Source organism: Clarias gariepinus, chromosome 25 (genome assembly GCF_024256425.1).
Source record: "Clarias gariepinus isolate MV-2021 ecotype Netherlands chromosome 25, CGAR_prim_01v2, whole genome shotgun sequence".
Lineage (NCBI taxonomy): Eukaryota > Metazoa > Chordata > Actinopteri > Siluriformes > Clariidae > Clarias > Clarias gariepinus.
The window spans coordinates 13,987,697-14,000,000 of NC_071124.1; the positions used below are offsets into that span (position 1 = coordinate 13,987,697).

The 12,304-nt window shown below is 35.8% G+C and overlaps 1 protein-coding gene across 2 annotated transcripts in view; it reads left to right on the forward strand.

Annotated features, from left to right (window-relative positions):
• Window positions 1-12,304, forward strand: part of gigyf2 (GRB10 interacting GYF protein 2) — a 47,569-nt gene that overhangs the window by 5,076 nt on the left and 30,189 nt on the right. For both annotated transcript variants that reach the window (XM_053486395.1, XM_053486396.1), the window contains exons 2-4: window positions 3,791-3,844; window positions 3,941-4,079; window positions 4,945-5,040. In XM_053486395.1, the coding sequence (XP_053342370.1) occupies window positions 3,807-3,844; window positions 3,941-4,079; window positions 4,945-5,040 (273 nt within the window). In that variant the 5' untranslated portion in view covers window positions 3,791-3,806. The remainder of the gene's footprint in view (window positions 1-3,790; window positions 3,845-3,940; window positions 4,080-4,944; window positions 5,041-12,304) is intronic.

Here is a 12,304-nt window from a genome sequence, read left to right on the forward strand (position 1 = left end):
ATTACCAACAGTCAATGATATATTTTTTTTTACACTTCAGTGCTTGTGTGGAGAGAAAACACTTATATCCTCAGACATGATGGCATTATGACATTCAGTCTTTTTAGATCACAAGGTAATATGAATTCAGATACTCATATCTAACCTACGCGGTTTTGCGCGGTGGCCAAAAGTACAGTTTATCATGATTCACCGGGAGTTTTGCGGTGATTCCGTTTCCAACTTTCCGCTCGAAAAATGAAATTGCGGCGGCTCACGGTGCCTGAGTAAGATGCGGTGTTAGTCAAACCGTACAGGTAAGAAAGGGTTGTAAGGTGTTACGTAAAGCAAACCTAATGGGGCTTGTTATAGTTGTATTTTTGCAATGAGGCTGCTGCTTAATTGTCGAACTATCATGCTTGTCCTTTATCTAGACCTGTTGAGTAGGCAACATTGTTGTTTATTGACCTGATATACAAACTGTCCTTAGTTTTACATAGTTTACCTATGTTCACATGTTTCAGGGACAAGCACATAAATACATGTTTACATGCTTGATCTGTTTATTCTTTACAAATAGTTTCAAGGCAGACAGATGAGTTTAACTGGCTTCTGATATAACATGCACCAACATTTTGTACTCTTCTCAACAACAAAGGAATGGAGACACTGCACTTTTTTATTTTTATTTTTTTGGAAAACCCAACAAAAGTTTTCATTTTGAGTACAGGAAGATATTGGCATACTATTAGCATACGCTCCTCATTTTGAAAAGAGCCATCCTGCTATATGCACGTAATGAAGGTTGTGCCATGCTATTATTTACAACCTTTAATTTCGAATTGTGATAGCCATATTTATGTGGCTGAACTAAAACTGTAACTGAAGGGTGTGTCTTCAATATTTTGGCTTTCTAATCAACTTTCCACAGCAACATTATAATATGGTAATTAGTTACCTAGATGTATGTTTAATCACATTTTGCACTTTACTATTGCTGTAAAATTTAGAGCTTCTTTGAAGCATTTTTAGTCTTTTTGTTTGACTTCTTTGGCAAATGAAGCTGTCTCTGTTAAATGAGCACACCCTTGCCTAATTGGGCAAGTCCTTAAAATAGCTTTGGCTGCTGCAGCAGTCCAAGCATCGAGGTCAGTCTTTAGAAGGTAACAAACCTCAATGCTTTTAGTGAAAAGGGTCCCAAAATAGGAGGTTACAAAAACTATAAATCTACTTGGATGCATGGCATCATAATGACAATGCAAGCAAAAGATACCATAAAGTGCCTTTTGCTCGAAAGTCAAATAAATTAGCTTTGCAGTAACCGATTTTTACCATGCACTGTTATGGCAGTTGCATTTTGCACTGCAAAAATTTAGTGTTATATGCATTTTGGAGACACTGTATGGTCAGAAAGAGGTTGACGTTTATATTTAAATAACAAACGCACTGCAAAGCAATGCACACATCATGCATAATGCCCAGTGTGTACAAGCTGCTAATTTAATGTAGCAATCAAATAAAGGTAGACCAAATACCTAAATATAAAGAAAAGATACCCTTTATGTTGATCACATGAGTGGTGGTGGCTAACAGACACACTGACTCTGTACTAACCACTTCTAAAATTATAGTATAATATAACAGTGTATATTGGTGTGGTTTAGAAAAAAATTGACATGTTTTTTTAGTTATTTAAGATGGACTATCTGATAAACTTATCCTGATTAAACATAGGTCAGAACTTTCCATTCTTACTATTTAGTGTGAGTAGTGTTGGGTGAGTGTAACACTTAGCAAGCTTCTTTTTTTTTTTTGGTAATGATTGTATTAAATATTGGCCAGTAGCCTTGCCTAATATGACTCACATTTACTTACACTGCCACAATCTCTAGTGGAGATTATTCAAATTATATTATATAACCAGACTTGCTAACTATTGAGGTTTGAAATAAAAAAAGCCTCACCTTACGCTAACGAGTAACTATGATTTTTTTTTTTTTTTTTTTTTAAATAGTCATTAATAGAACTGAAGATGAGCCAATCAATATACAAATTTGCTGGCAGCTGCAGTCCTTTCCCTGCCAGTGTTCTCAACTTTTTTTGTAGTCTCATGTTCACGTTCTGTTATATTGATAGTGATATACAGCTGTAGATAAATATAGATGCAGTGTTTTCCCACACATAGAGTATAGGCCCAAGTATATTGCGGCCGCCCCAAGTATATTTGCAGATCTTTTAAAAAAATTTGTCCATCTGACATCGGCAATCGATTAACTAGTAGCGGACAGTTTTCTCTTGTGCTAGTGAAATAAACAGGAGCTTTAACGCGTGTACTGAGAGACGCAGCGGATGCCAGTGGCTGTAAAAAGTCTAGAAAGGCCATATTGACGGTCGCTCATGCCCTGCAGAAAAGTGTTGATGTCGGTGTATGTTAAGGAGGGAGCTTTAGACGTCACACTATGTATTTGGGTTTTCCAATATGTCACGTAGCACCAAAGTTATCATTACTTTTAAAACGCATAAATTGTACAATACTGCTGCCGGAATATTGTAATGACGTCGCAAAAATGTCAAATTAAAATGTACTTATTATTATTATTATTATTATTATTAACAACCAAAAGCAACCGTGTGTGTAATTTTTTTTTTTTTTTTATGGTTGCCCATTCTACCGTACTACCGCAAGTATATTTCAGACCTGTGGGAAACACTGAGATGTGTACAGTATGTATACTGTACGTACAATGGAGATTTGAAATTTGAAGGAATATTAGCGGTGGCTATACCACTGTTTAACTAGCATGTTTTACAAAATAACTAAGGCACTTTAAAGATCCTATATTTTGTGGAAAGCTCAGTGATCAAAATTAGAGAACCGTAACAACTTTAAGTGACTTCAATACATTTGTGGCCACCAGACATCACTAGTTTCTCAGTATGACCTTGGTCCACTGTTCTTCAGCGTCTTTCACAGTTCGGTTACTGTAATGGGTTTCTAAGCTAGTTCAGATCTTTCATTATTTAAATGTTCTTTGCTTAAAGGAGAAGCGTCTTACCCCTTTTGCTGTGTGAAGAGGCTTATTGTGAGATCCTCACAGGGTTAGGACCCAAAAAAATTTAACTTTCTGTCATTAAGTGAACTTTGGACCTCCTCTGTGCATGTTACTACATGCACATCAGCAAGGGTTAGCCTCTTGTCTCTTAAATTGTCAGAGACCGATCCTTACCCTTTTTAAGCAATTCCTATTGAAAAAAAAAAAAGCTGCATTTCCCATTGAAAGTCTTCGTATGAAACTGAAAAAAAGCACACATTTACATCTCAAATATTAAATAGGCTTACAACAACATATTAGATGTGATAAATTTGAAATGTTGTTAATAGTGGTGATTGTTAAATAGAGATTAAATACACTTTTAATTGGAACCATAGATCTTGTGTGTGCAAGATGAGTAGTGAAATTCACACCTATATCTATGTTCGACAGCTGATTTATAAGAGGGTATATCTTTTCACTGTTTTCTGCACATTACTGCCAAATCACCTAAAAATTAATTCACCCGTCAGCTGAAGGTTCATGATTGCAATAGTTTTTTACTTCGTAACTGGAAGTACATCTTCCTGTACTCAACTTAAAACTGAAACGTGAAAATGCTTGGTTTCTTGTCTTTTTAGATCTGTTCTGTAAGTCATTTATCACACTATTTTAAAAAGGAAAATCATGCAGATAATGTTTTGCTTTGTTACACATAGTCAACTACAGATAAGTCATGTGTTTTGTATAATATTTTAAATCTGTATCCTTTTTTTTAGACTTTGTAAGAAAAAAATGGCAGAAACCCAGACACTTAACTTTGGACCAGAATGGTAAGTTGTTGAAATCTGACCTTTTGAATTTATTTGCAACAGTATTGACCTGATGAGCTCATCTTGTCAGTTAATGCACCTCTCTCACACTCTCAGGCTCCGTGCTTTGTCTGGAGGAGGTGGAAGCAGCAGTGTGGCTTCTCCACCACTCTCGCCTGCATTGCCAAAGTATAAACTTGCAGACTATCGCTATGGGAGAGAGGAGATGCTAGCACTTTATGTAAAGGATAACAAGGTAGGCAGCAACCCTTGGATGGCACTTGAAAGAGTTTACGGTGTTCAAATTCAAATTTTATTTGTCACATACACAGTCATACACAGTACGATATGCAGTGAAATGCTTAGACAACTGCTCGTGACCTAAGAATATGAATAGAAAATAAATATGAAAATTAAAATAAAGGTAAGTTTAACTAGGGAAGAATAAAATAAAAATATACAAATAAAAGTTAAAAATAAAATATCTGTACACAAAAATACACAATATAGAAAATATATGGAGAATATATGAAAAAACGTAAAACAATAAAAGCAGCCGAATAAATGGTAATAAAAGAATGGTTATGTCCATGGTTGTGCAATCCACATATTAAAAGTGACTTGTGCAGAGCAAATATGCTTAAAGTGATTTGTGCTGGAGTGATTTGATGTGATTTGATGACCACGAAGTGTAGTTGTGCAGTGGCCAATAGTGTAAACAAATGTCCAGAATGTCCAGTGTGTGTGTAAAAACCATATGTGTGGGTCAGTACTGTGTGGTGGTGTGTTTGTGTTGCATCTCAGTTTGTTTCACTCCGCTACCTTTAAACATGTCATACACAAACAATTCAGCATTGTTTATGCACTGCTTTAGCAAAAAATGTAAACGTAAAGTGTAACACAGGAAATAAAAGTTGAACTAAAATTATGCTAGAGCTCTACCGATAATCCAGCAAGCTATTGCAATGTAGTATTAGTGTAAGTAACAGCATGCCCAACAAAAAGCCATGATTTTCTGGCTTCATATTAGATTGATATTATTTTCTTTTTATTCCTTGTTTTTATGCTCTACGCTAGGATAATATCTTCGAATACAATTTGCCAATTTTTCATCTCTGTAGATTCCTGTAGATCTACATGACAAGGAATTTCTGCCTATTTTACAAGAGGAACCCCTACCCCCGCTGGCCCTAGTCTCATTTACAGAGGAAGAACAGGTAAGGATGGCCAGGTGTTTCAACCATCACTCGACACTCCAGATGGCTACATGTTCCACAGATATCATGCACACATGTATTTTAATGGAAGTATAATCTTCTTTATTGTAAACGCTAGATCTGTTTTCCAAAGGGAACCTTAATGTACTGTTGTCCAATGCCAATTATTGGCTAATGTCACTTTTCAACACAATCAAAAGCCTCCTTCACAAAAAGCACAGTGGTTTGTGCCTTCTAAGTCCCACACGTTAGTATTTTTTTCTTTAAAATTTTACCTTTTATTACTATAGGGCTAAAACTAGTATAATTGTCGCCTCCATTCATAGCTTTTAGTTTAAATGAATTAGTTTTTTGGGAAGGTGAGAATGTGGCTGCAAAAAAAACAACAGAGTAGACAAAAATAACTGGTCAGTCCACATCTGGTTGAGGTTTTATTGCAGGGAAAAACCTAACCCATAATTGCCCTCTACATGCAGCAAGTGATCCAAATATAGTCTGGTTACTTTTAAAGCTGCTTAATTGATCAGTGAGACAAGCAATGTCACACAGAGAACATGCTATAAAGCTGTTAAGAAATCCCGTGTAACTTTATTAGCATTTGGTAATTTGTATTAGGGGTGTAACAGTAGGCAAAATTAATAGTTTGGTCTGTACCTTGGTTTTGTAGTCACAGTTTGGTACATTGATGTGTGAAAAAAGAAGTCAAATTAGGAACTTTAGCTTGTAAACAAATAATCAGTGTTTTATTGTAGGGCTGCAACTAACGATTATTTTGATAATCGATTAGTTGGGCGATTATGTTTTCGATTAATCGATTAATCGGTTAATCGGATAAAACCTAACCGCTTCTTTAATTTGATATTTCGTTTATAACTATTAAAAAAAAAAATCAGGGTGTTATTTATGTATAAAAATAAACTTTTCAAAATGCAAAAGCCACATAAAGAGTTTAATAATCTTTAATTTTGACATTTTAAACCTTAAATGAAATGTAGTATATAATATATACAGTGTATATATAAATATATATATATACAGTGTATATATATATATATATATATATATATATATATATATACTCAACAAGAATATAAACGCAACACCCTTGTTTCTGCTCCGATTTTTCATGAGATGGACTTAAAGATCTAAAATTAATTCCAGATACACAATATTCCCATTTCTCTCAAACATTGTTCACAAATCAGTCTAAATGTGTGATAGTGAGCACTTCTGCTTTGCTGAGATAATCCATCCCACCTCACAGGTGTGCCACATCAAGATGCTGATCTGACATCATGAGTAGTGCACAGGTGTACCTTATACTGCCCACAATAAAAGGCCACTGAAATGTTGGAGAGAAATGGTAATATTGTGTACCTGGAATGAATTTTAGATCTTTAAGTCCATCTCATGAAAAATCGGAGCAGAAACAAAGGTGTTGCGTTTATATTTTTGTTGAGTGTATATAGTTTAAAAAATACACTGATATATTCAATTGATAAGATATAAACAGCTAAAATAATGTAATTTTGTATAATAAAATGATGTATGCATAAGTAAAACCACAGTAAATTACAAGTTAACTTTGTAGTGGACTATAAAAAAACTGTAGAAATGCAAAAATCTAATAGTCACAAATATACTGTTATTTGCATCGCTGAAAACCACAACAATCACTAAATGTAATATTCTGTTATTTGCAACGTGTAAATTAAACTAATCTGAAGTAGCGCCATTTAACTAATCACTATTGCTCATGAGGTGATTGCGCAATGTGATGCTAGCGAGTAGCACGTGAACAGATCGAGCGCGACTGTCCCGATGTTAGCAACTTTTACACGATGAGAGAGTTTTTACTGACCCTGCTGACGTTTCGCCATCCGTAACACCAACATGTTTTCTTTTTAAGACGCTTCCGTAACCTCCATTGCGCGAGCGGCTGTGTATCTGTGCTTGTGGTCGCGCGCCTCAGTGACGTAAGCAGCCCAACTAATCGATAACGGCATTCGTTGACAACGAATTTCATTATCGATAATTATCGATTTTATCGATTAGTTGTTGCAGCCCTATTTTATTGTAATTCCCTAAACACATAAATAGTACGTAAATGCACCTTTCTTTCTTAAAAACAATCAATAAACAAAACTTACCAACATCTAAATATCTAGGTGATAAGTTGTTGAAGAAAAATTATAATAATAGTTAATAGCACAATCTGTGCTTCATTTAAGTATTGGATTTTTTTTTAAATCACTTGCACTATTTGTTTTTGCACAACTTGGTGAAAACTAAGTGAACTTTAATTTTCCAAGAGAATAAATAAGGAATGTGCATTTCATGATATAAAATGCCACAGTACTTTTACAGTAGTACAGTAGTTTTACAGATTGACATCACATCCGCTATGGTGCGCACATTATCTGCAAAAAAACAAAGTAAAATGTCTTACCTTTAAACGAGTTAAACTATTTAAACAAGTATTAGCCTTAGACAACCTGCAGGCATACTTGGTAAATCTAAACACTGTTAAAACAGTTAAAACACTGACTAAACACTTTACTATTTGCTAAGACACCTAGTTTCCACTTTGTCAAGGGAACGGTAAAGTCAGAAATGCTTTAATTCCACCTGGAGATTAGGTCCTTTTAAAGATCGTTCATCTGACTTTTCCTTTCACTAATTCTGTACCCCTGAAGTCATATTTGAATGTTTTTTTTTTCTAAAGATTCTAAAAAGCAGTGTGCTTCCTGTTCTATTACTCTGAATTATCAGAATTAATGAAAAAAATCCCCCAGCATTAGTTAGGAATTGCCCTAAACCAAACTTTATGTAATGAGCAGTATGAATTTAAATGCACAAACTGTTGCACTTTTAATTCACACTGAACCCATTAGGTCTAGACTAAAAGCGACCTCAACATGTTCATTTAAGGTGCATGTTGGCGTTTAACCTGAGAAGAGGCGCGACAGCATCAACATAAAGTGTGTTGCATATGTAATGCACATACCATTGCTAAAAAAAAAAAAAAAAAAAAGATTGCTGAGGTGCTTTTGCTAGTTGTGTATGATGCTCAAACTCTGGCTAGATAGTAGGTTGTGACATTTGTGTATATTCGTCAACTTGTGTGGAGTGTGTCGTTGTGTCGCAGTGTTTACTTTCATTACCAATAAAATGATGCTCTGTGTTGGAGTGAAATGGCTCACCACAGTCTTGGCACGCACGCACGCACGCACGCACGCACACAAGGCACGCACTCGCACGCAAACACCACAAGCTTCTCTTTTCTTCTAAATGATAAGACAGCTGCCTAAATGTGTGTTAGATGTATGTTTTTTGAGTGTTAGTGGGTGCCCGGAAGTCAAGATTCTAGTCTAGTCTGGCAACATTGTTTTCCAGTGCATTGGCAAGTTGTAAACAGATTGTTTGTGTGTGTGTAAGTTTCAAATGGTTGCTTCATGCATAGATTTTTTAGTAAAATAAGTGATAAATGCACAAGCATTTCTCTGAGGATATCTGTAGATGATCTTATTCATGGATTTATAAGTTAAAGTGTATTTTTTTTTTTCCCTTAGAAATAGGCAAAGCTGTGTGCAGGTTTTTAAATGCATATTTTTTTATATATATTGCCACTATGCCTGCCCCACAAGGCTATTTGACTTCATTTTTGACACTTATTTATTATGTGGAAAACCTTTAATTTGTAAAATAAATATTTTATGAGAAAGGGCTTGAATAAAATGTTATTTTGTGGTTATGGCAACTTTACTGCCAAGTTCATAAAATAATTTATTAACGAATCAGAAATGCCTACATTTATTATCATTTTCTTCCTATTAATATATATATATAATTTTTTTTTTTTTTAATGATGGATTAATCAATTAAAAAATTGCCAGGTGCAAAACACTCAAACTCTCGCACCCATAAAAGCATTGAACCTTGTAGAGTTTTACATTTGTGCTGGAATACTAATGTTTGGTAATCAGAAATGGGTTTTTGTTTTGACTTAATGAAGTGATAAAATAAACATGTAAAACACAGTTTGTACAGAAAAAAAAACGGGGTAATTGTGTAGTCGTGGCCAAAAGTTTTGAGAATTACATAAATAATGGAAATTGGAAAAGTAGCTATAAAAGGTTTTTATAATAGCAATTTGCATATACTCCAGAATGTTATGAAGAGTGATCAGATGAATTGCATAGTCCTTCTTTGCCATAAAAATTTACTTAATCCCAAAAAAAACTTTCCACTGCATTTCATTGCTGTCATTAAAGGACCTGCTGAGATCATTTAAGTAATCGTCTTGTTAACTCAGGAGAGAATGTTGACGAGCACAAGGCTGGATCATTGTCAGGCTGATTGGGTTAAAATGGCAGACTTGACATGTTAAAAGGAGGGTGATGCTTGAAATTATTGTTCTTCCATTGTTAACCATGGGGACCCGCAAAGAAACGCGTGCACCCATCATTGTGTTGCATAAAAATGGCTTCACAGGTAAGGATATTGTGGCTACTAAAATTGCACCTAAATCAACAATTTATAGGATCATCAAGAACTTCAAGGAAAGAGGTTCAATTCTTGTTAAGATGGCTTCAGGGCGTCCAAGAAAGTCCAGCAAGCTCCCAGATCGTCTCCTAATGAGGATTCAGCTGCGGGATTGGAGTGCCACCAGTGCAGAGCTTGTGTAGGAATGGCAGCAGGCAGGTGTGAGCGCATCTGCACGCACAGTGAGGCGAATACTTTTGGAAGATGGCCTGGTGTCAAGAAGGGCAGCAAAGAAGCCACTTCTCTCCAAAAAAAAACATTAGGGACAAATTGGTCTTTTGCAGAAAGTATGGTGAATGGACTGCTGAGGACTGGGGCAAAGTAATATTCTCTGATGAAGCCTCTTTGTGATTGTTTGGGGCATCTGGAAAAAGGCTTATCCGAAGAAGAAAAGGTGAGCGCTACCATCAGTCCTGTTTCATGCCAACAGTAAAGCATCCTGAGACCATTCATGTGTGGGGTTGCTTCTCATCCAAGAGAGTGGGCTCACTCCCAATTTTGCCCAAAAACACAGCCATAAATAAAGAATGGTACCAAAACACCCTCCAACAGCAACTTCTTCCAACAATCCAACAACAGTTTGGTGAGGAACAATATGTTTTCCAGCACGATGGAGCACCATGCCATAAGGCAAAAGTAGTAACTAAGTTGCACGGGGACCAAAACGTTGAAATTTTGGTCCATGGCCTGGAAACTCCCCAGATCTTAATCCCATTGAGAACTTGTGGTCAATCCTCAAGAGGCGGGTGGACAAACAAAAACCCACTAATTCTGATAAATTCCAAGAAGTAATTATGAAAGAATAGGTTGCTATTAGTCAGGATTTGGCCCAGAAGTTGATTGAGAGCATGCCCAGTCGAATTGCAGAGGTCCTGAAAAAGAAGGGCCAACACTGCAAATACTGACTCTTTGCATAAATGTTATGTAATTGTCGATAAAAGCCTTTGAAACGTATGAAGTGCTTGTAATTATATTTCAGTACATCACAGAAACAACTGAAACAGATCTAAAAGCAGTTTAGCAGCAAAATTGGCCTCGCACATCTCTTGTGGTTATGGAGATATTTCTGAAAAACCATTTTTTGGCAGTATCCCTTTTCGAAGGTCTGCATGTATATATGTTACTCAAAAAATTAGGGTTACTTCACATCACCTCATTTTAAATAAATAAAAATACCAGGGGTGTGTTATGCCCTGCTTTATAGAAATCATCAAAAAATTAATTGTCCAGATTTTGCAAATGTTTTACGATTTGATAAACATTTTATATACAGAGAATGTACATGGATCTACACAATAGGCCTTATATACCAGTAAATGTGTCATTTTATGGTAGTACATGTAAGATACATGTATCACTGTCAAACAGTATCCTGTAACTGAACCATTTAGGTTCATACTGATCAGAAAGTTGAATTATCTCCAACCAACTCCATGAGTGACCTCGCACTTAAGGAACTTGGTGATTACATCATCTTTTTCTTGGTACTAATTAAGTGCAGAAAAACAAAAGCAGGTAAGTGTGTTTCATTTATGTTAATTTATTTACTGAATCTTTCCAATGTAGTTTGTTGTCATAATCATTATCAAATATTACAAAGACTTGATGGCAAAGCTTGTCTGTTCTTTGGATTCTCGTGACTATATGTTGCACAAGTGTAAGCAGTGCCCCCTAAATCAAAACTACCTGATCATCTTGATTACGGCAGGGCAATATGGCCAAAAATATTTATCATGATATATGTTTGAAAATTTGCGATAAAGATATAACTGACGACATGATTGACACGAGACAAAATACTTTACAATTCCAAAACTTTATTAGTCCAAAAAAATCATCCAAAAATGACGTATCCTGAGCATAACCATGTATAATATCCACAAAACTTAAAAAGAGTTGCTTTGCAACATAAACTGCAGTGTGGCAAATAAATAGGTTAAATAAAACTCTAAACTCTTAAGTAAAAACAAAACAAGCAAACAAAAAACATGGATAAATTACACTACGGCTCATGGAAGTTTTTCACGTGCTTTAACAGCTTTGCTGTACTCCAACAAGCGCTTCTGCTTTTATTGATGAAATAGGTTTGTGGTGTTTCCTCCCTTCGCCACGACGACCCGCTTGCGTGTTATGTTTGTAGGGTATCTGACGGGCGAAAACCAAACCAGTTCCACACCACTGAAGTTGCACCATTTTTACAAACCAATTCTAGTTCATCTGTTTAATTCAATGATCCGCTTTCGCCTTTTTATCCTTGCCGCCGCCATGCTTTTTCCGCCATAAGCGTTTGTAAACAAAGGCACTTCGCATGCGCGTTTTACCCATATTCTATCGCGATATTTAATTTTCTTATCATTGCCTATCATTACCGTGAAAGGTATAAGATGGCCCAGCCCTAATCTTGATGGTATATTTGAAAATGCTGATTTGGACCCAGATGACACTGTTCAGTTCAAGCAGTGGAATCATGAAATCCATGGCAAAATTTCTGACACGTCTTTGTCAGTGTCTGATTTCATTATGAGACTTTGAGAAAAATGTAACTCCTGCACAGCTCATCACTATACAGCCAAGGCCCAAGCTGCTTATTTGAAAGAACTAGAAAGGCCATTGGAAAGGAGGCTGTTATCCTCATGGATTTTGCCAAAAGCTATTCTTTCATTTGTCAGAATGCTGTTCAAGGTTTTCATTGGGATACATCCCAGGTGATTATGCATCC